This window comes from Buteo buteo, chromosome 18 (genome assembly GCF_964188355.1).
Source record: "Buteo buteo chromosome 18, bButBut1.hap1.1, whole genome shotgun sequence".
Classification (NCBI taxonomy): Eukaryota; Metazoa; Chordata; class Aves; order Accipitriformes; family Accipitridae; genus Buteo; species Buteo buteo.
In genome coordinates, this window is record NC_134188.1 from 6,791,333 (window position 1) to 6,816,240 (window position 24,908).

The 24,908-nt window shown below is 38.1% G+C and overlaps 1 protein-coding gene across 2 annotated transcripts in view; it reads left to right on the forward strand.

Moving 5' to 3' along the window:
* MIPEP (mitochondrial intermediate peptidase) overlaps positions 1-24,908 on the forward strand; it is a 78,058-nt gene that overhangs the window by 26,927 nt on the left and 26,223 nt on the right. For both annotated transcript variants that reach the window (XM_075050719.1, XM_075050718.1), the window contains exons 11-16: positions 6,110-6,263; positions 7,209-7,286; positions 8,912-9,116; positions 12,686-12,795; positions 19,513-19,587; positions 23,861-23,980. In XM_075050719.1, coding sequence (XP_074906820.1) covers positions 6,110-6,263; positions 7,209-7,286; positions 8,912-9,116; positions 12,686-12,795; positions 19,513-19,587; positions 23,861-23,980 — 742 coding nt within the window. The remainder of the gene's footprint in view (positions 1-6,109; positions 6,264-7,208; positions 7,287-8,911; positions 9,117-12,685; positions 12,796-19,512; positions 19,588-23,860; positions 23,981-24,908) is intronic.

The window sequence follows — 24,908 nt, forward strand, 5'->3', positions numbered from 1 at the left end:
AGTTCATGTATGAGGTAGGACCAAATTCAAAAAGTTGTGAATTAAATCTGTGTTTTGGTGTCTGGAATGATTACTGCTTAGTGGGTATAGACTGGTGTTAGAGAAAGATTTTGAAGATGTAGTATCCACTTTCTGGAGCAGTAGCTTTTTTTCAGTACCTAATATTCATTTTGAAGTGTGTTACTGATTATTATAATTTGATTATGAAAATTGCATTATATTATCATATTTTAACTTCCTATGACTTTGCAGTGGCTAGCAAACAAACTATGGATGCCAGATAACTTAAGGTGTAACAATCACCACTGACTGCTGTCAGGTTTGTCCAAAAGTAATTTAAATATCAGTCTTGTGTCATAAGTCACTAGTGCTATTTGAGAATTTTTCAGTATCTTTGTCTTTGATGTTGCTACACTGGTGTAGTAGGCAAGGCAGAAATGGAGAAATAAGTGAGACCAGAACTAGAAATGTTGGGGTTGGGTTTTTTTTGGTGTTCTATATAAAAAATGTTGTTTTTCAAAACTTTTTTTTAATTTTCTGTTGGCAAGAGGAGTATTAACACACATCTTCCATTAAATGTGGGAGAGGTTTGATCCCAACAATGTTCTACCAGAAGTGACTGACTTTAACTTTGTGTAGTTATTATTAAAGTTGTTGTTTAATCAGGACCTCATTGTACTCAAAATGTCAGATTGTGACATCTTCAAACATTAGCTGGGGTAGGGGACTAGGTCCCCTGGGGAGCGTGCCTTAAGCCAGCATAGTCTGTTACTGCTGTTTTCATGTGTGAGTGGATAAGTATTGTGCTTTTCCAAAAGACAAAACTACTACAGACTGATTCCCACCCCACCCCCCCACGTTTGGATAGTGACAGTGTATTACAAAATACCTATCAGAAAACCTTCTCCCCATCCCCTTCATCATGGGGTAGGTCCATGGGGACAATGCACATGTTCAAGGAGTGCTGAGAATGGGGAAGAAATAGGCACTTATCTTCTCCCTGTAATATGTTAATGTCAGCTCTTCTTTCCATGAAGAAATATTACAGCTTTTTCCTGCTAGTATGTATCTGCATTTTTGACAGAAACAAAATGAAATAAAGTAGTTTCAGAGTTCTTGCCCTCTGCCCCCAGCAAACACATGTTAATCCAGTACTTAACTGAGTGTGGTAATCTTTTGCAGTTAGCATGCAACATTTTCCTCCTCTGATAAAGCTGGAATCTATCTCGTACTGCAGCTGTGTGGTCTTAGTCCTAGGTTCCATATGACCTCTTCACAGAACACAGAATGGTTGAGGTTGGAAGGGACCTCTGGAGGTCATCTGATCCAACACCGAGCTCAAGCAGGGACATCTAGAGCTGCTTGCCCAGGACCACGTCCAGATGGCTTTTAAGCACCTCCAAGGATGAAGACTCCACCACCTCCCTGGGCAACCTGTGCCAGTGCTCGGTCACCCTCACAGGGAAAAAGTGTTCCCTGATGTTCAGAGGGAACCTCCTGTGTTTCAGTGTGTGCCCGTTGCCTCTGGTCCTGTCACTGGGCACCGCTGAGGAGAGCCCGGCTCTGTCCTCTTTGCACCCTCCTTTCAGGTATTTATACTCATTAATAAGCTCCTCCTGAGCCTTCTCTTCTCTAGGCTGAACAGTCCCAGCTCTCTCAGCCTTTCATCATAGGAGAGATGCTCCAGTCCCTTCATCATCTTAGTGGGCTTTTGTTGGACTTTCTCCAGCGTGTCCACGTCTCTCTTGTACTGAGGAGCCCAGTGCTGGAGATGGCACTCCAGGTGTGGCCTCACCAGTGCTGAGCAGAGGGGAAGGATCACCTCCCTCGACCTGCTGGCAATACTTTGCCTCATGCAGCCCAGGATGCCATTCACCTTCTTTGTGGCAAGGGCCTGTTGCTGGCTCATGTTCAACTTGGTGTCCACCAGGACCCCCAGGTCCTTTTCTGCCAAGCTGTTTCCTTGCTGGGTGGCCCCCAGCATATGTTGGTGCCTGGGGTTGTTCCTCCCCAGGTGCAGGACTTTGCAATTCTTATTGAACTTTATGAGGTTCCTGTCAGTCCATTTCTCCAGCCTGTCAAGGTCCCTTTGGATGGCAGCATGACCCCCTGGCGTATCAACCACTCCTCCCAGTTTGGTGTCATCAGCAAATGTGCTGAGGGTACACTGGCCATCATCCGGGTCATTAATGAAGATGTTAAAGAGGACTGGACCCAGTATTGACCCCTGGCGTACACCGCTAGTCACTGGCCTCCAAATAGACTCTGCGCCACTGATCAACTCCCTCTGAGCCCAGCCATTCAGCCAGTTTTCAGTCCACCTCCATGTCTGCTTATCCAGCCTATATATCAACAGCTTCTCTGTGAGGATCTTATGGAGACAGTGTCAAAGGCCCTACTGAAGTCCGGGTAGATAATATGCACTCCTCTCCCCTTGTCCACCAGGCCAGTTGTTTCACCATAGAAGTTTATTAAGTCGGTCAAGTATGACTTGCCCTTGGTGAATCCATGCTGGCTACTCCTGATGACTTTCTTGTCTTTCATATGCTTGGAAATGTTTTCCAGGATTAGTTGGTCCATCAGAAAAAATTTCTACTCTTCAGAAAATTTTGAGCAGTCTGGTTTCTTGATATCACACTTCTCTTGATTTTTTTTGCTTGCTGAGTGAATCATAGAATCATTTAGGTTGGAAAAGGCCTTCAAGATCATCGAGTCCAACCATCATCCATGCCCACTAAAGCATGTTATGGAGTACCTCGTCTACGTGCTTTTTGAAATGTGGCTTAATTTCATGAAGTGTTTTCAAGGGTGCTGTTCCTGACTTTCTTATCATTCTCGTATCCTCTTTTCTTTCAACTGAACTCACTTGTAGGAGTTATATGTTTTAATTTCCTGCAACTGTGAAAATCTGATGGTTTGCTATGACTGTGAGCTGTTGGTGGAGTTGAATTTTGATTTACTGAAGTGTGTGTTTGTGGTATTGTATCATATGGGTTCTTTCTTGAAATATCTCATACAATCAACTCTCTCCTCCCAGTTGACAGGGAGGAAATGGCAGGGAAACCCTGGATGATATGGATGTTGCGGGAGGAGGATGTGAAGGTACTCGGTGGGGTTTGTACATGGTCAGCGTAGCTCTGGCGGGGCTGATTGAAATAAGCTCTGCAAAGAGCCCTCGTGCAACCTCCATGTGAAACCACTTTAGTGTGTCTGTATTACTCCCCTGGTTCTGAGGTAGTATGGTAGCTGGGCCTTGTGCTCCACCTGGATTACAAACCTTTCTGGAACCTAACCCAAGGTACAGTAAATTTGAATGGCTCTGCAGAAACTAGTGTCGGACAAGCAGGATTGGGGCTGAGCCAGAACTAATAAATGCTGCTTGTCTGAATTGGCTCTGAGGAGATTGAGCTCTAGGTTACTACTCAACTCAAGGCTGAATTAGGACTAAAAGTGGTGTAGAACTTTGTCTTTTTTTTCCATGTAATTTTTTAGCTATACAAGAAGAGTATCATTACCTACTATTTAATTCTTAACTCATTTTGAAATAAATGTTGTGATTTTAAAAATAAGGATAATCATGTTTTGCAGCTTGGAGGGGTGTACGCGGAAAAATCGTGCTTCACATTATAGTAAAATTCTATTGAGACAGTACTTTTGTAGTGAACTTTTCATTTATAGTCAGTCCTTAGTTGAAGAAGCAATTGTTTGAATTACAAATGGGAAACTCAATTTAGTATTCATAGTAGTGTGTAGGATGATGGTATAAGATTTTAAAGTGATGTGACAAAAAACAGTTCTAAACTATTATGGAGGTTGTTAGGACTTGCTGCTAAAAGGTGTTATTTCTCCTTTTAATAAAAGGATCATTTTAACAGGTCTTGTAGTCTGTATGCAGGGAAAGCTTCAGAGCAGAATCAGGAGGACTGAAGCAATTAGTGGTGGGTTTAAGTTTTCATGGTAACAATCTGAGCAGAAGGTGATGACAGGGTGATACTATAAAAATCTGGAGACATCTGCGATTTACCTACTACAGCTTTCCAAAGTGTGCAAATGTTGAGGGAACTGCAGTTCTTGGGAATTACTGACTTAAAAATCTGAGCATATGCAACACATACACTGTAATTCTGTACTTCTGGGGGGCTCCAGGTGTAAAACAGTGTCTTTTGTACTCCAAATTTCTGTGGCTTATTACATGGAAATTAACTCATCTTTTCTGCTTTCTTTTAGAGACTTGCTTCCAATCTTTTTATCTAACTTGATCTAAAGTGATTTATGTCGTGCTTATTTTTGTTCTTTCTTGTAAAGGCTTTTTGAGTAAGAAGGAGAATGTGTATTGCAGCATGCAGAGTGTGAATTTAAGTGTTGCTATGCATCTTGAAGAAGTTATGTCAGTATGGTAGAGACAAAATCTGCTTTATTTTCTCTGTTATAGTATGATTAAAATTAGAATGGAATACATCGGCTTTAGCTTCTTGCATTTGTAATGTGAAAATAAGCAAAACCCTGTAACTGAGCGTATGTGTATTTTTGACACGTTGCTATAGTATTTGCAAAATGCTACTGGAGTATGTGATAAAGGTAATATAAAGGATACTAGAAAAATAAACAAAATACATGGACATATTCAAGAATGAGTGCCATGGCTTAGAGAAGTAACTCTGCCCTGCTGTGCATCACCATCCAGTGAGACTGGGTAGTGGATTGTAGCTGCAGTTGTAAGCAGCATATTGGCAAATGCAGTATTCCCAGTGGAGTGGTTTTTTTCGTTTGGTTTTTTTTGGCTTTTTTTGGGTGTGTGTGTGAGTGGGAAGGAAGAAAGGGTGGGTAAGTGGATAGGGGCTAGCTGACTCTTTCACAGCTGGTCTCTAACTAAGCCTTTTGATCATAGGCCTTAACATAGCATGGCTCTCATCTTTGGTGTTCAGCTATTGTAGTGTAGCTGATGGGTGTTTAAATTTCAGTGACTAGCTACCATGTCATTAAGAAGCAAAAGCACAAGAACATGAAAGAAGAAAGAAGATAGAAGGGAGAGATTGTGATGCTCTAGAGTTAAACAGTCTTTACTCTGAGACCACAGAAAATGGTATAGATAAGTTAACCCTTGGACTTTGTATGTGAAATGAGGGAGCAAGAACACTTTTGCCGTTTGGGGCGCACACACAACTATAAGCAGATTCCAGTTTTGATTTTGCTGTCATCTCCAAAGAGTTGTGTGGCCCTGGGCAGCTTTTTGGAAGGTGTAAGTTTGCAAAGCATTTGTTTGCTTGATACACTTGTAGTTTGTTTGCTTTTTAGGGTCAGTCTCAGGAATTTTGAGCCCAAGTATAGGCTGCATGCCTCTCTGAACTACTTTTATAATTGCTTTTTGTTCATTCTCAGTTTATGTGCGTCTGTGCAGATGCATGCTGTCTTCCTCCCCACATGTGTCTTCTGTGCTACAGTGTTTTGAACATGGTTGTTTGACATTAGGCTCGGGAAGCTTGGCCATGTTTGAAGTCCATGTCACATACTAAAAGCTTTACGTGGCTCAAAGTTGTAAGATACTTTCCACATGGTTCAGAGCTTGAGGTGTGAGTCATGCATGGGAGGTGATTGTGTCGTCTTGGGTGTTTCTATCGCTCCAGCAAAAGGCAAGAGTGCAGAGTCAGCAGTGCTTACTGGTTGGTTTCCTCCCCTAGTTGAGGATTTGGCTTACACCACAGCCAAAGCTGGCTCCGTTTTCTGATCGGTCACACCATGCAGCTTTGGCATGGGAATGGCACTTGAGTGCCAGTGGCCTCTTGTGGATCAAAAGCCACAGCCTTGCCACTCATGGTGTTGCAACAGTCTGTTTGAGCTACTTTTTTGCCACATCTCTGAAAATCATAGTCAACATCTGCTGAATTTGGTGTCCAAATTCAAATATAAGAAAAATTGAGTTACTGTGAAGCACTGTGCCATAACTAGTCAGTGACTTGGTTTCACTATTTGAAAAATAAAGCCAAACATGCTCAATAATCGCCTTGAGGCTTATCTGGTGTACTTTGTCACATCCTCTGTCTTGGAGGTGAAGGCTGTAGTTTATGTAGCTCAACTAACTGGCTGGTTTGGGATTCTTGTGTTTCCTTAGGTACAACATTGATCCTGGCTTGTACTGTCCGTTTTTCTCTCTTGGGGCATGCATGGAAGGTTTGAACTCTTTGTTCAGTCAGCTCCTAGGAATCTCCCTTTATGCTGAACAGACGCAGAGAGGAGAGGTTTGGTCTGAAGATGTTCGAAAATTGGTAAGTGTTCTTGTTCCCAGCATCTGAAACGACAAAGGGAAGTTAGACCAGATGGTGTGTTCCTCAGCCATGAATTGGATTTTGTTTTTAAATTACTTGGGTACCTATCAAAAGCACACACTAGTTGTCTAATTTTAGTTGAATTTAGACCTCAAGGGCTTTATACTCTCTCTAAGTGCCTTTTGTATGCTTGGTATGTGTGAAGGGTGCCTGAATCAGAAGCAGTTTCTCTGTTCGGAGATTATTGTTGTACCTTTCAAGCTGTAATTCTGAATGGGCTCTGCTAGTTTTTTTTGTTTGGATTTGTAGACGACTGTAGATGACTAGAATGCTGTAGGTGCATATTCTAGCAGTCATGTGTCTTTGCCTCATTTTTTTATTCTGTATGTCATCTTTACTTTGAGATTGGTTTTTATGTCTTTATTTTTGTGCCCTCTTTTTAGGGGAGGGTGGAAATAAAAACTTGGGCAATAATTTACTCATCAGGTTCCCAGGTTCCTCTGTTGTCTTCCCTCCATGTATTCACTGCCAGATCTTCTTCACTGCTCTTCCACCTACAGCAAGAGCTGCCGTTCTTTATATCCTGTGGGTCAATTTATAATTACTCCTTACTCTTTCTATTTTTATTTCCATTGTAAACGAGCTTCTGTTACCATTGACTTCTCAGAAGTCATTTAGGAGCTACAGACAGTGTTACTTTTAATACTAATTTGTGACTAAATTATTTTTGAGTGAAATGCAGAAATGGCTGTAGTTTGAGGGACAAGTTGTGAATCTTGTATATATATTTTTTCCAATTAAATTTGCCAACAGATTTTACATTAAATTATTCCCAGTTTACTTGTCATTTATTCATTATAAATCTTTGGATTAGAATACTATGTCTTCAATTTACCCATCTTATCAGTACTTTCACTGTGGAAATGATACCTTTTTTTTCTTCAGGCTGTTGTTCATGAAACTGAGGGTTTGCTAGGATACATCTATTGTGACTTCTTTCAGCGACCTGATAAACCACATCAGGTAACATTTATGGTCTGATTCCAGTGTGGGTTTTATTTGAGTAATGACTGTACCGTTAGGGTCATTTGCGTTCAATGTAAGTTTAGTAAAAGTTATCTCAAATTAAAATTAATTAAATTTAAACAGGCAAAGTCTGTAACTTCAAATGTGGTTTTAGGTAAAATATTTTTGTGAGTAACCTTTCATTTAAAAAATGTTACCTGATAGGTTGAACTCTGACTCCGTTCTACAGAATGATAGGCACTATGAAATGTTGTAGAACTCTGTTTAGAGAAACGGTAGATTTTTAAACACCTATTTTCTGGCCTACTATTTACAACCAAAAACAATATGAAATTTTAATACTCTCTCAAGGTGAAAACTCATAATGACAACTAATTTTTATTCAAAATTCTACTTAAAACTGTAGATGGTTCCAACTGTTGTGGCTCGCTTACTCATGCTGCCTAGTGCCAGTATATTAACTATACGATGCAGTACAATAGACACTTCGCTCTGCAGAAGCATCTGCAAATTACCACCTTTAGTGAGGTGGTAGGTGGACAAATTTTAAATTTATATTAGTTTAATATATTACTCTGTTTTGCTAATATTTCACAATATACTAGGAGGGCTGTGCAGTATATTTTACGAAGTAGTTACTGCTGAAGAATGAGGAGAGAACTTAATCTATAAATTATGGATTTGGCACATGTCCTGGTTTCAGCTGGGATAGAGTTAATTTTCTTTCTAGTAGCTGGTACAGTGTTGTGTTTTGGATTGAGTATGAGAATAAAGTTGGTAACACACTGATGTCTTTAGTTGTTACTAAGCAGTGTTTATACTAAGTTAAGGATTTTTCAGCTTCTTATGCCCAGCCAGGAAAAAGGCTGGAGGGGCACAAGAAGTTGGGAGGGGATGCAGCCAGGACAGCTGACCCAAACCGGCCAAAGGGGTATTCCATACTGTGTGATGTCATGCCCAGTTTATAGACTGGGGGGAGTTGTCTGGGGTGGATGGATTGCTGCTCGGGGACTAACTGGGCATTGATCAGCGAGTGGTGAGCAATTGCATTGTGTATCACTTGTTTTGTATATTCCAATTATTTTACTGTTATTATTATCATATTATTGTCATCATCACTATTATTTTCTTCCTTATTGTTCTATTAAACTGTTCTTATCTCAGCCCAGGAGTTTTAGGTTTTTTTGATTCTCTCCCCCATCCCACTGGGTGGGAGGGAGTGAGCAAGTCGCTGCATGGTGCTTGGTTGCTGGCTGGGGTTAAACCATGACAGCACATCAGTAAATTTCTTTGTGCTAGTGATATTTTTTTAGAAAAATTGAGAGGTTTTGATAATTCTGAAACAAAAAAAATTAAATTTTATTTTCTGAAAGCAACACGTCTTTTCTTTATGGAATAAGGTAGTTTCCTTATGAATATGAAGCAAATAATAAAAATGGAGAAACAGTGTGCTGCTATTGAACAACACTGTCAATGATCATTGAATTCAACTTGTGTAACTGAGTATACGTATATTTATGTTTGATTTAATAGTTTAAGTTTAATTTAATAATTTTACCATTGTTTTATATCATTGATACAATGACATTGGCTGTCCATATCTTTGCTTTTATCTTGAAAAGGATTGTCACTTTACAGTTCGTGGAGGCAGGCGAAAGGAAAATGGAGAGTACCAGCTGCCTGTAGTTGTTCTTATGCTTAGCCTGCCCCATTCAACGAGGGGTGCACCAACGCTACTAAGTCCTGGCATGATGGAGAATCTCTTCCATGAAATGGGACATGCTATGCATTCTATGCTGGGAAGAACTCGGTACCAGCATGTCACTGGTAAGAAAGTTAGAATAGTGATTATTTTGTTAAATGTTTAATTTCTAGAAGAAGGGAGTAGATTTAAAAAAAAAAAAAAAAAAGGAAGAAAAAAAAAAGAAGAAAAAAAAAAAGAGGATGATGAACCAGAAACGGTTGAGTCATGTTGATACTTCTACGACTTTGACTTGATAATACAATATCAGATCCCCAGATATTATCTAAAACCCAACCAAACAACACTTGAATATTCTTCTAATAAGAATTAGGCATTTGTATCTCTTCTTTCTGTACTGCTGATTGTTGTTCTACTGGTGGTATCCACTCTTGCAAGTTTGCCTTATATGAAATTTATAGTAATGGAATAGTTGGAGGATTGAAAATAAATTGAGCTTAAACTTGTACCTAGTGTAAAAACACAATGAATCCTGGATTGGAAATGGTTTAGGAAATTAAATGAAGGAAAATTAGTAAATTAGTTCTTGTAAAAAGCATACACTGGCAATATGGAAAATCTGTAAAGCCAGGCTTTTTCTAGTTGATTCTGATTAAAGCAAAATTGATAAATTAAAAACGTATTGTATTTGCAAGAATGTTTAACTGGTAGGTCTTTCTATCATATGTAAATGAACATGAATGAATATTCAATCCTAGCTTAGTGGATGCACAGAAAAGGAATATTGCCTTTTTTCATTTAGTCCCTCTTCTCAAGCAGTGGCAGAGTGTATTGGCTGACAGCTCACAGGCTGCTGTGGCCTTCTGCAGTTGTGGCAAATGGATCAAAGACATGTTCTGGCTAAAGCTGCTTGGCATGCTACTTTCCTTACCTGCGGACAGCTTGGCATATCCTCTTCTGTAATAGTGTTGCTGGAAATCCCATTTGCAGTAGACATTTGCTTATTAAAAAAACCCTACAACCAAACAGACGAAATTGTAGCTCCCTTGTCTGAAGGTTTTTTTTTATGGTTTACCATTTTTTTTATTATGCTAATGATACACAGGGGAGTCCATGGTAGAGTTATGCGTTATCAACAGATACTTTGCACCCAGTGACACAATATTCTTTCCTAAGTCTTCCACTTAAAATTAAAATACACTGAGCTGTTTGTAAGTATGTCACTACTGGACATTGTTAAAACATATGAACACTGTATATGGTCTTTTCAGTATAAGCTCTGTATACTTGGGATGGTTAACCGCCCTCCCCCGCCATTTCCACTCATATGGCCTTGCTCATCTTGACCTCCGGGTGTACTTATATGTCCAAAGTAACTGCTTTGGTGGGGTTCTCCTCTTGTGGCGAATTGTATGCATCTGCATGTCAAAGTCTTGAAGGGGCAGGAAATGGCTAATTTTGAGGCTCAGATTTTCCATGAGCCCCTGTGTATGGTTTCACCGTGGCCTTAGCTCCAGGCAGGCCTGTGTCCCAGGGGATTTCACTCCAGATCTAGCATTGCAAAAGTGGCATTGGAGGTCGGTGGTGTTGTTTCTGCAGAGGACCTTTTTTTTAGGGTTTGGAATGTGTGACAATCAAATGGCTCATCCCAGGGATGTCAGTTAGGGGCCATCGGCTCTCATGAGACACTAGGGTGGTGAAGTGTGGAAACAAGATGACTACAGGCTACTGTGAGAACAAAAAATTTGACATTCTAGTTGAGATGCACTGAGTATTTGGCATCTTTCCTACTCTCTGTGCCTCCCTTTTCTGAATAACATTCCCAAATATTTGGAAACCCATTCTGCTGCTAATGGGCCCAAAACTTGTATAATACTGTACGGTTTTGACTTAAGATGTGCTTCTTTTTAAGTTAATAAGTCATTTTATTATATGCATTTATTGATTAATGCATAAGTGTTTGTATAAGATTTTTAAAAACCTATCTGGTATTCCATTTTAGTTTATCATGAAGTAGAGAACGCCTACATTTGTTTTACAGGAGGACTAACTTATCCCAGATAACTGCCCAACCTTTTACGTTTCTGACTTTAAGATGATGTAATTTTTCAGGAGTCTCTTTAATGGTTATTAAAATAATGCTGTTGCTTTATTAAGGAGCACTGAGAAAGCATAAATGGCTAGGGGAACATCAGTGTAGTTCTGCAGGCATTTTTCTTGGGACCTGCCTTGTTTTGGGCTTTTTAAAATGATTTTGAAACAACAAGAAAAAAAAGACTCTACTAATGAAATGTGATGGCACAAAAGAAGGATTGGGGTATTGTATAAAAACTGAATGACTGGATACTGCAGTGTTAGAAGTAAAATGCAATTCAGAACTACACAGTGCAGATCATGCATTTAAAGAGTACAAAGAGAATTTATGCTATCAAATGGATATTTCAACAGTGGTGGAGGAACAGAAGAACAGTTTTATGTGTTAATGCAGAACTACAAATAGCTAATGTGTCTGAAAGGGGTGAATGTGATCTGAAATTAAATGAGAGGTGTATCTAACAGCAGTAAGTATGAGAATGATTAAGAAGATACCGGTGACACCTCATGCAATGTTTGGGCATGGTTTTGTGTCTCTGATCTGAAGGTGAATTCAAACTGAAGCAGGTGCAGGGAAGGGCTACAAGGGGTAGTCTTTCAGACTTTGCCTTCGGATAATGATGGCTGAGAGACAATATAGTTTCTCTCAATTTATGGGGTAAAGAACTATGGGGAATGCTGTTCACACTAAAGAGCAGTATTGATCTGAAAACACTGAATATAAACAGATTATGAATTCAGATTAAAAATTAGAGAAAGATTTGTAAAGAACAAAGGAGTGATTTTAAAAAAATACAGTTCAAGAAAGAATAGCTGAAGCAAAAACCATACTTACATTTAAGACTAGTTTTGAATGTTGACGTTGTCTGTAGCAGAGGTAGAGGTGATGACCTGGTGGGTCCATTATTAAAGCAACAACTTTGTGCATCCCTAACTTTAATATAGAAATAGAAATGCAGCTTTGATTTGGTGATGTGATATACTTCTTAATAACTTCCGTTATGTAAGGTGCTGATAAAGACTAGAGTAAATAAGGTTTTTGGGAAAGTGCTTTTTGAAAATACTAACTGCTAAGATATTACCTCATTGCACTTCTTAGAACTTAGCAGGAGTGTTCCTTGGATGAATGACTTGGTATTATAAAGCGAGGTTAATATAAAGCATAAGTAAGCTCAGCAAACAGATGGAAGCTAAAAATTTTAACTGTGAATGGGATTAAGGCAGAGTTTTATTTACACTGTAGTTTGATTTAGGTTTAGGACACTTAAATAGATTTGGTGTTTCATGTAGGGCCAGTTTGGCTGCAGTCTGGTTTAGTTTAAAAAGGGTGTGATCCAGAGCTTTATAAGGTGCCTCACCCAGCTGTTCAAATATTTTGTTTTACTTTGTGATTTATAGTAAAATGTGTAGGATTATAATGAAGCTTTTCTGGCAATATGTACAATAATGCTATGGAAATAAAATATTGACTTAATAAACGAAAGAACATTAAAGTTCACCAAAAGTCCAAACTGAAAGTTTCAAAACCTTTTGGGAAGAGTTAACTATTTGTGTTAATGAAAATAGCAAATGCTAATGCGTACAATTATTCTACCTCTAGGAACCAGATGTCCTACTGATTTTGCTGAAGTTCCCTCAATTCTGATGGAGTACTTTGCAAATGATTATCGGGTGGTTAACCAGTTTGCAAGGCATTATAAAACAGGACAGGTAGGGAAAACTAATGTGTAAAATTTTGAAAATAGGAATAAATGTATTCAGGAAAGGAATCACATCTTCATGTGTTATTTGTTAATAATGTTTAAAGTACAAACAATGGATATAAATTATTTTAATAGTATAATTTCAATTACTCAGAAAAAAGTGTTAATATTCTCATTGCAGAAAAGATAAATGTAATCTGTAAAAGAATACCAGATCCTTATATCCAAGTTTCCAGTTACATATTTAAAACTTTCAACCTTTTCTTCCCTACAAAGTTTGTGTAGTTTCTACACTACACAAATTTAGTGTAGTACGTGAACAACTTTTGTGTGAATCAAGTTATTTGGAATGTTTTAATTTAATTACAGGTAAGTTATGACAAAAATAGTGATTCACCATTGAACTGTCTAAAGTCTGTCTTAAAATAAAGCTTGGGTACCAAGTCATGGAAATAAATGGAAATGATCTGCAGTGTTTAAAAATTCCCATTTTTAACACAGTGTAGGGTAGTGATTGAAATATTTTGTGATGAAAAGTGTACTGCATTAAAACTCTGATTCCTTTTTTACATAAGCTATTCTATGCCAGTCTACTGCAAGGATCTACTTTCTATGGGAAATTTAGAAAACAGTGCTCTTTGGAACAAGGTGACTTTTGGTGGTCGCTTTAGCGCATGGCAGCAGAACATGATTTTTATTTGTACAGCTATTTAAAAAATACAAACTGGTAAACAATAACCAAAAGTCTTTTTCTAGTGCTTTTAATTGAGGCAGGTTTCAGTGTACTCAAATGTGATGGTTAAAGAATAGACTACCCATCAATGCAAAACCAAGAAAGCCTCTTAAGTTGTGTAGTGTTACACTTCATTGAAGCTTTTTATCCAATACTAAGCAGTCAGTGTATTTCAGTATTATGAAAGGGGAATTATGTTTGCCTCCTTTGAATAGTTAGAAAAATACGTCGCTTAACTTCTATTTTAATAGGTACTTTAACTTCTATTTTAATAGGTAGTCTGAGAAATTTGCTCTGTAAATCTGCTTGCCTTTTTTTTTTCAATAGAGCAATCATTTCTGCAGAATTGATTGCACTGAGAAAGTCTCCTTGAAACCTGGGAGTTAAAAGTACTTGGTTCAGGAGTGTTCATCACTTATATGTTTGAGTCCACATACCAAAATACTGCTTTCTAGTGTTCTCTATAAAGTTCCTGTAGTGTTTAAACATAGTGGAGTTAATCTGATTGCATATGAGTTCAGAGAATGAGCTTGACTAAAACATCTGAAAGAGATTTGTGGAACATTATTTATGGCTTTGTATTTTCAAAATGGCTTAACAAATCTAAACCATGTTTAGTTGCAGTGCAAAAGCTAAGAACCAGATGCTGTGTCCCATTTGGCATTTCCATAAACTCTTTCTGTTTATTGGTGGTGAAATCTTGCCCTTTCAGAGAGCAATTGAGAGAGGTTTAATGTAGAAATTTAGTCCTGAAGGGGGCAAGAATGGATTATACTGGAAGATGAGAAAAATAGCCTGAAACTGCTGTGTGGCTTTTGAGGGCTTTAGACTGCTTCCTTTTAATTGCTTTTTTTTTAAATTTAGAATGTGTTTTTAAGTCATTATCCAACATATATAAATCTGCTTTTGCTTATGTTGGTTCATCTAAGCTAGTTTTAGGAATCTGATATCGGATTTCTGTATCTGTCATTTAAATGCAAATAGATTGAAGTAATCTTTTTGGTTCTTGAAATTTAGTTGATTGTTACAGCAATTACTTTTATCTGTTGTGTATAAGTTACGAAGTAGCTTGAATAGAAAATCCCAGCTCTTTTACACTTACAACTTCACAAAAATCCTTCTGGGGCTTATTTTCTGTGCTTGTTCCCTGACTAATTTTTTTGGTGTGCAAACAGAAGTTAGAATCAACATTTTTGTCTCCAGTGTTTTAGTTATTTGGAAGAAAAATGAGTCCACTTTGTGCCCTTTTCAAGGAGAAGTAAGGAAGGTGGGTGAAACAGTTAAAATGTGAAATCTGTAAAACTGTTTCATCCATATGAGAACTTCCATTAAGTTTCTTCTTATGAATAGAGAGACTGAGCTTTTCTGTGCGAGAAGGATCTTTCCTGCAACAACTACACCAACATAGCTCTCTGCCGGATGTCGACAGTAGGAGGGTTTTCTACTGACCTAGCTTGTGGAGGAGGCAGTGCAGATAATTTGACAAAGCATCCTTCTTTTGGCATTGCTACATCTATGCTATAGGTTTTGCACATAAATTTCACATGGTGTTATTTTTAACACTCCTATTGAACATAATTACGTCAGAAAAACTTGGTAGCGTAGTCTCAGCTTATGATTGCCCTTGCCATAAAAGCCAATTGTAGAAGGACTGGTCCTGAGGATCCTCACTTAGGATCAGTGCCTAGGCTTATGGGAAGAGGAGGGGAAAGAGGTGGTGTTTTGATTGTTAAAACATGAACTGCTGAAAACTGGTTTTTTGTAGCGTTGCAGAAAAAAGATTTGGTGGGCAGGCTTTCAAAGATGAGAATGCTTTATTCATATAGACGTGGATCATGAGGATCTGGTCCAAAATATCTTGAAGTTTATAGACAGCTTGTCTCTGCTTTCTGTGTTGTGCTGTTGAGTACTGAGGAGTGAAAAGTCTTGCAAGCTCTTCTGGCAAAAGGAGAAGTCTTGTGAATTTAGTTCAAAAAACTGGCCAGCACAAAAATATTTGTTCCAAGAAAGTAGCAAGCCTAGTTTTACTTTCATCTTAAAGATAACTCAAACCAGAAAATCCTTGAGGAAAAAAAAAAAAGGAATAGAGAGAACTGTGTTAATTAGTTACTAAAGTTGAATTACTCGGGTAAGCTCATGAAGTACCAAAATGAGGCTGTAACAGTGCTTAAGCAGACAATCTGGTGCATGCGTACCATTCTGTATCACTGTATTTGTTTGTTTAATTTTGTTTAAGTGCACAGATATGTGGTAGGTCTGTCAAGCTAAATCATTTTAAGCTTGTGTGTCTTTGGAGGCTCTCTTGAACAAAGGCCAGTATTTCAGCTGTTCAAATTTGAACTGACTTCATTTTTCACAGAGATGGAATTACAAAGGCAGTATTGTATTAGCATGATTACAAGAATAAGCCCACAGATAGTAAACAGTCATAATGTGTTGCAGTTACTACGCAGCAGTAAGGAGTTAAGTCTGCTTGGGGACACAGGGAATTCTATTCTTTTAGCCACCATGGCAAACATGCTGAAAAATTCATGCCAGTATCTTAAAGTTACTTAATATAAAAGGATGGAAAAGTGGAACCCAAAGTAAAGCATGTAGTGTTTAAATTTAAAAAATTGAATGATTATTCAATTACCATAGTTTTAACCAAAGCTCTGTGAAGTCTTTCTTTTAGAAGGAGGATGACAGTTTGATTCTGGTTTTATCGGAGAGCTCATCTTCTAGGATAAGTAAAATAATCATGCTGATGCTTTTTTTCCTTCACTCAGCTGCTTATTAAGGGGCTGTATGAGATCGTAATGGAGCAAGGAGAAATAGTTTCTATTGCCTGAAACAGTACATCTTCCTTATACATTTGAGACCTCAGCATATCTGTATGCCTGACATTCACAGAAACAAATTTTGGAGAGGAGTGGTAATCTTTGAAAAACTCTCTGGAGTCTAATTTTAGTTCCCTGAAAGCTTAAATTTTAAAATCCCAAAGGTGCTTTTTTGATCTCCTTTTTAGCATTCTTTGAATTTAACCTAATTTTTGCAATGTTTTTCTGGTCCCAAATTCTGCTTGGCTTGTGAGTTATGATCACAACACAATCTTTGAGCCAGATCAGTAGCACTGATAGATTTAAATGAAAGAACACTTATGTCTTTTTTCCTGTGCCTTTTTGTCAATAGGTATTGTCATAAGAATGATTTGTAATTTCCTGTTGATTTTAATCTGCTTAAACAGTAAAGCTAGATCTTCACGGCAGAGTAGATGGACGTTGTTTGTTTGATATTCATATGGCTGCAAAAAAGCTAAAAATATTTTCTTGGAAGCTCTTGGTATTACCTACATTTTACTTGGTCTCTAGAAGGTGGTGCTAAGCCATTTCCTGTGCAAAGAGATTTTAGTACATTATTAATGATCATTCTGTGTCTTCCCTCGGGGCTTCGATTTAGAATAGGGTAGATACTTGTAGCAGAACATAAGGAAGAAACGGGTGAATGCAGAGGCTACATGTTCAGCAGTCTTCTCTGGCTTGACGTCAGCTATTGGCAGTACAGTCAAAAGAAGGCAAGGCTCTCTTCGGTGAAGAGTCTGTAAGAAATGCTTAGCTCTGGACTGAGAATTCGACCTGCTTCAGTTGCTTCTTGAGCAGGGCTGGATGTGACCAACTGCCCCAGGGAATGTACAAAGTCTGTTCACATCGCCGAACCTTGCTGCTCAGCGCCCCAGTGACCTGCAAACTTGGACTTCCCAATTCAGTTGAAGATATGTGGGACTGTGGTTTACCAAAATGCCAGTTAGAAAAGTCTTAAGTGCCTTTTGTTCTATTTATTTTGTATACTAGCTCAAAGCCTGTGTTATTAACTTCCTCTTACCATCATTTAATATAGCTGAAATATAAAATTGTAAATCCATTATGTTAAAAGAGCTGGCTTGACCTTACTGGTAGGAGTGCTCTTGGCTTTAACACTCTTAAATTATAACTGTGTAAAATATACATATTTGCTGTTGCCAAGCTTTTGGATGTTCAGCTTTTTTAACACTGACAAATTACAGCTTAAGAATTGCCATCCAGTTTTCTCATACTTTACTGTATCCAAAATACAGGTGCCCCTGGAAGAAATCAGTTTTGTTTAATTCCATACTGCACTACTTCACTAGGAAATGAAAGCCTCCAAAAAGCTGCCAAAACTTGCTGATATGTTTGGTGCTTAATAACAAAATCTGTTCAAAATTCTATATGTTTCCTTACACAAGAGTTTCTTGCACGATGACTGAAACTGTGTTATTGCAAACCCACATGTTATTTAGTTCCAGGATGAAAAGTCATTGAAGTGCATGCCTCCCTCTGTGTAAGAGGATAAGATGAGATATTCATAGAGCCAGGAGAAAAATTGTCCAACCAAAATACGTCTTACCATTTGAAATTTTTTTCTACTTTGCTTCTTACCTTATAATAACTTTTCTACATAATTATGTAGTATTTTGAACAATACTAAATCCAGCGTGGAACCTCAAGTTAGTCAGCTACTAACATCTTTATTACTATGGATAACTGCCCATTTATTCTGACTCTAGTAGTCCAAAATCATCACGTAATTTGAAACAGAATTTTTGTATTTGGGAAGGGTAAATACTGGCCTAACAAGGATATGCTGTAGAACAGACTTCATGTTCATTGGTTCATTTTTCTGTGTTGAAATTTAACAGCTGTGCACATTTATGACGGGCAAAATAGTGGATGTTGTTCTATCCCATTCTTGACCCAGCTAACATTTGTCTTGGAGAAGAGGTTTCAAGCCTTGTCAAGCTACTGCATAAAACAGCTGTGCAACTTGAGAGTTTTTCTTATCTGCTTTAACTTCCAGATTCCACAGAGTTAATTGATAACATTTTCCTCACTTATGTGTAACTTTTCTGGAGTTGGATTTTTATTCTGTGAACATTAATGTTGTTTGCCTTGAAGTCATATCATTTGCACAGAATCTAAACATATGTCTCTGCCATCAGGATCTGTAGACTTTCATGTGTTAATTTTTAAACACTTCAACACACTGTAAAAGTGTAGGTATGCTTTTAGAGTTCAGTGTAATACCAAACATCTGTACTACATTGTACAACTTGCAGTAACTTACTTAATATTTTAGCAAGAACCCAGTTTTTTTAACCATATTTAATAAGTTTGGTTAACAGAACTGGTAGCAAAAAAAAGAATATGCTTACTAAGAAAAAAATCTATTGAAAAGCTTCAGGAAGCAGCAGAAGTGTAAGGTCAAGCATTCATATACAGATATTCTTAAAAATCTGGCATTAAAAAGTCTTTGGATGTACTTGTGGGTGTCTGGATAGAAAGTCAAAAAGGGTTTGCTTAATGACTTTCAGCCTGTGGTGGCATGGATAATTTTATTGCCATAGATGTGGAATAAATTCAACTTGTTAAAAATTCAAAGGGTAGATATTTACTGTTCAGTATGACCAAACATTTATGTGGGTTAGGGTAGAAGGCCTGATGCTGTCCCAGCTGAAGTTATAAAAACCCTGCCAGCTCAATGGGAGTTATGTGGGCCTCCTTGTAAATTTAAGTGAACTATGCTCAAAGATCAACAGGAGAATCTATTATAATATCTGCTTTTGAAGATTAGTCAGGATGACCTGGAGGACTTTAACTGTCCCATCTGTTCTTTATCTCTAAAGATAGTCATAATATTTTTAACAGGCATATAAGGGAACATAGGATCAATTTATAGAAAAACAAACACCGAGAGACAGTGATTTCTTGATTACTATGTAAATTACTGCTGATACCTTAATTGCCAGTTTAATGCTTTGTTTAGCAAATGAGATTTCCTTCCTCAATGCAAAGCACTTCAAACATATTTTTATTACCACCAGCAGTGTCTTTTTTTTTCATCTTCAGCCTTTTCTAGTAGTAAGCATACTATTTACAAATATACATCAATTCTAAATATGTTCTGACTTTTTTTTTTTTTTTTTTTTAATTCAAGCCACTACCAAAAAACATGGTATCAAGACTATGTGAGTCCAAAAAGGTGTGTGCTGCAGCTGATATGCAACTCCAGGTATGTTCTTTGCATTCTAGTCTCTACTTTCTATCCAGAACTTACAGAACATATTTTAATTCTTAAAATTTTACCAAATTTTTATTTTAATGTAGACACATTATCTAACTATATGCAAATCAGTGAAAAATAATTCATTTTTATATTAATTTTTGTGTTTGTGAACGTATTCTGTGCTGTCTGCTTAAAGCTAAATGTCTAAATCTGCATGAAAATATCATGAAAACCACAGCTTTTTAAAATGGTTGGATTATCAGAATTCCCAAATGTGGTTTGAGACCGAGTTCTTAAATTAATGGAATGATTTAAGGAGAACTTTCAGCAGAGGAAGTATTGTGTACCTTTGGATCATTAAAGCGTAGCAAGACTGAGAGTTACAGGCCACCTTAGTAAAATCAAACCAGCTCATTTATTTACTAGAATGTGATTTAAGCTCCTTGTCTTCCGCAGCTTCAGTATGAAAGTAGCACCTTCTAACTGCCATCAAAATTGGTGGCTGAGCTATAAGGCTGTAAGACTTCTCTCTCACTGTGTTAGGAGCAGTAATTAAATCCATAAACCTTTATTTTCTGTGGGTAGATGTGATTGATCAGTCATTCCCATAAACAAACTATCAGTGTTGCTTTTGTTCAAAGGAACTAAAGGAAATTAGGGTTCTGTCTAAAATTGGTATTTAGTTTTCTTCGGTCCTGCAATAGCAGTTCTCAGATGTGAACAGTAGCATTAGTATCCAGCCAAGTTTTTTTACAGTGAGAGTTTGGCTGCATTTAGTATGCTACAAGCTTCTGCTGTATGATTTTTGTGATTTTGTTTTCTTCTTTGTTTTGCCTTAAGCCAGAAACATATAATTTTTCTTTCTACAGTTGGTCTAGTGTTTAGGTGAGATAACTCCGCTAGTACCTTAATAAAGGGTAGTCATTATTTTTGAGATGGGGAAGGAAACAAATTTAAAGATCAGATCTTTGTAATTCTTCACTTTGAAAAGTGCCCAAATGATTGCAACCCTGTCTACAAACATGAGTTGCACTGGTTAACTGAAGTTGATTTAAAAGAAAAACTTAGTTAAATATTTGCAGTTTGCTCTGTGCAGTTATTTATAGTGATTTAAAACTAATCAGAATGCTGGAGTGTGGACCTGTAAATGTATACATGTCAGTTACACTAATCAAAACCAGACTTAACACTGTTTTCAGTGTATACATACATTTTTCATTGGTTAAACTTAATGCATTTTTGAATTATGCTTTCAGTGCAGCGCTGGCCGTCGGTGGCCAGTGTTGGCTGTGCCAGTGTGAACAAGGAGGGTGCTATCTGTGGCTGTAGCTCTGTGACATGAAAATAACTGCACCCTTGCTGCAGGTCTGATTTTGAAATGCACACTCCTGGCTCTGAAAGGTTCTCATATAGAGATAGCTGAGAATCCAGAAGGAATGTGGGCAAGAATATAATTAATTCATATAGGAGGGGTTTTTTTGGGGAAAAAAAATTCTGGATTGAAATAAAATTTCAATATACTGAAAATGCTTAGTGGTGGACTTCTGTTCATGAAGTTCACCAACACAGAATAACTTGTCAGCGTACAGACTATGAACCACCAAAGTGATCATCAAGTGCTTTCACATGTACCCATTCTTTTCTGGTGTGCCCGTAACAGCTGCATAAAGATCTGACAGATCTCCTTTCAACTTTTAATATGTATTTGCTATGATCTTGTCAAGGTTCGAGACCAAATTGATGGGAGGGGGGGTGCTGAATGGGCTTGGATACCAAGAACACTTTATGTCACAGATATATTAACAAGGGACATGGCCTCCCTGTCCTGTGGCAGGAAAGATGGCCTGCTCCAGAAGTAAGTCAAGGAGCGGTCATTGCATCGATCCCACAGGATGGGCTGTGCAATCCCCCTGCTGCTGTTGGCCCTCAGCTGCTCCTGGGATCTCTGTAGGGTTTGTCCCAGAGTGACTCCAGACCCCATAGCTTTAGAGCTGGGGAGAGAACACCCACTTCTGGTGGGCTCAAATTCCTGCGGGCGCCTAATGATTGACTGGTGCTGGCAACGATGCAGTGATTAAGCAGGCTGCCTGCCCTCAAATTACTCTTGCGTAACTAATGGTCAACCAGTCTCAACCCATGCCAAATGACCACAATGCACACTGAATAGTATTATTCATTTCCTGCTTTCAGTACCACGTTTCTGGAGATTCCAAATGTAATACCCGCAGAAGTATGCACTCATTCCAGAGACAGACTGGCAGAGCCATTCTGTTCATTAATTCAGAAGAAACATCCCAGAGAAGTTGACTGCATGGCAAATATAAAGTTCATACATTCCTTTTGTACAAGTGTGTATTGTTACTCATGCAGATTTAAAAGTATAATAATTCCTTGAAGAAAAGCATGTATTTCAATCTGCAGATGCCAAAATATATATGTACTACTAATGTATACACCTGAAAAGACTGTGAATGATGACTCTAATACCTTTCCTGAAGACTTTGCAAAGAGTATATTCTAAATTGACAAGTAGGTGCTATGTAAGCCTTATTTGACCTTTAAAAGAAAGAAAAATGCTTACAAATTTTCCAGCAGTGGGGAAAATGCCTAAAGGTTTTTCTGTGGTCTGTTCACTAAATAGGTCTATTGGCATGTGAAAATAAGAAATGATGCTGTTTTTTCATCATAACTATAATACCTCTGCATTTTCTTCCAGCTCATGTAATCAGGTACTCAAGAGGACAGATAGGAGAATCCATGCATCTTCTCATGAGGCTTTTGCCATGCAGATTGAGTCCCAGAGTCTTTCAGACAGTAGTAACTTCACTGGAAAACGCATAACTGTTTACATATTAATGCTATTAAGCAGACAAGGGGCTAGAAAGAAGTGGAATCAAGTGAAACAAATATCAATGTCAGTGCAAAACAGAGAGATAGCATGAAGATAGATAACTATTTGAAGGCCTTTTTATATTTCTAGGTCTTTTGGGAAATGTGTTTGTTTTACTGAAATTAGAAATCATCTTCTAGCTACTGCTTAATATTAAGTGTTAGCATGCTCCTCAGCAGTATCACCTAAAATCCTGTGGTCCTGGGATGTGTCTCCCTTTCCCATTTCAAAGGCCTGCATAAACACAAAGAACTGTGGTTTGTAGATAGGAATGCTTATGGCTATAAAGTTAATCCAAGTTTATTTTCAGGGATGGATTTTTTTTTTTTTTTTAAACTATGCTGTCCAGGTGGCTTGACTCATAGCTTTCTTCCCACGCTTTACATGTGCCAAGATCAGGGGAAAGCTTATAGCTGGCTTCAGTGACTCATTTCCCTATCGCCACGTTGTTCTTTAGGCAGTCCATTTCACTGGCCTTCAGCTGACATTTCCCCACTGCCTACCTGTGAGCTGAGCTTTTGCTTAGCTGACGGTTGCCCTGACCACAAACTACTCGACTCCAAATTTTACTTTAGAAGAAGGTTCACTGCAGTGCGGTCTGCTCCATCTTGTGAGGAACACCGAGGAGCAGCTTCAAAGAGGCCCTAACAAAGCTGGGAGATAGAAAAAAGAGAACCAAGGCTGGGCTGAAGCAGGGTGCTAAAGTCTGTTGTCAGATGCTGAAGTTCCTCATGTTTGGTTTGGGTTTTTTGGAGAGGAGAGGAAAGTTGGTGTGAAATGACTCCTGCAGAGTCACAAAGGCCTAGGGTGGCAGGAGAAAGTGAGTTTTCTAGGACTGTTACATCAGGTAATTTTCAGATCTGTTCATGGTACTTACTGTTGGTCATATTCTCAGTCACCCTTGCTACCACAAATGCTGTAGCTTTTGTTAAACTTTGTTAAAAAATGAAATGGGATTCTAGAGACCAGCTCTGAGGATGAAAAGTACAAGCAAAGGCATTGTGAATACCTTATTTTGCTGTGTCCACTCAAATAACTTTAAGTCTTTTTATTAAATCTATTTAAAAATACTCTTTTTTAAAAGGGGAATTGCTGGAGGGCTTTAGGGACAGATCTTAATTTTATTTAAAAATGCAGGTGATTTAGTACCGCCAGTGGTCCCAGTGACCTAAACACAGATTTATGATAGGTCACGATGGTGGTGGTTGGTGTGCTCCAAAAACCTGTTTCTCTCCTTGTATGTTTTACTAAAAATAGAAGATTTACAAAACCATATATATTTAAACTCTTCCCTGTCCCTATTCTCTCCCATTCTTTTCGATTTGTCTTTTTTGGTTGTCAAATGCCAATGCCATGTGCCAAACACAAACATGTATTTTCTCTCTTCAGGTATTTTATGCTGCCTTGGACCAAATCTACCACGGGAAACATCCTTTAAAAAAGTCAACCACAGAAATTTTAAAGGAAACACAGGAGAAAGTTTACGGATTGCCATATGTACCTAATACAGTGAGTAGAAACATACTGACTGTATTAATACCCCTATTTCTCCCTGCCCCTTGCACTGCACACTCACATGCTTGTTGTTGTATTGTTACGTTGAAAGAATTTTCTTTCTTTCAGCCACTTTATTCAGAGAGTAGGGTGTTAGAAATTTTCAGCTAAAAATAAAATTTAATTAAGGTACCTGTTTTTGTACAGGTGTAGTCTTGTCATGCTGAACTTGATTACTTTTTCTTTTATTTTCTTATTAAGGAAGGCACTGGAAACAATACATTGGAAAGAGGGTTTATTCTAGCTTTGCAAAGGACTGTTTGTAAAAGGCAACAAAACGTTGTGCTGCATGTTGGTGTTTGTATACTGTCAGTGTTGGCATGTGAGAGCAAGTCAGTGTGAAGTAGGACTTGGAAGTGTGTTTTTCTCACTGTACTGCTGTGACTGTTGGCACGTCACTTATTTATCCTTTCATGTGGTATCTGAAAGTGTTAAAGCCTTGAGTTCTACTGAGCTATGTAATTTTGATCTTCATCATGACTTAATTGTGCATTTATTCTCTACTTCATGTGACATCCAAAGGTGCAGTCTGCATAGATGATAGTCATGGGATTTCCTAGGCTGGCTGGAGCTGAATTCCCAGCCAGAGCATGGCCTGAATCACTGTTTGACACTTTGGTCAGAATACCCAGATCCTTTCTGTGCTTTCTGCTTCTCAGGAAACATACTTTTGTCTTTAGCAAAAATGTAACTTTCGTTCTCTGAGAAGGGTATTAGGAGATCCATGCTTCAGCCCTTTCCTCATTGAAACTGTACTGCCTCTGCTGGCCTGGCAAAGCCAGAGAAGTGGAAGCAAGATGTCTTCAGAGTATGATGTCTGACTTGTCTACATTTTTATAAGTGTTGTTTTACACTGTTCTTCTGCAGACATTAGTTATCCAGT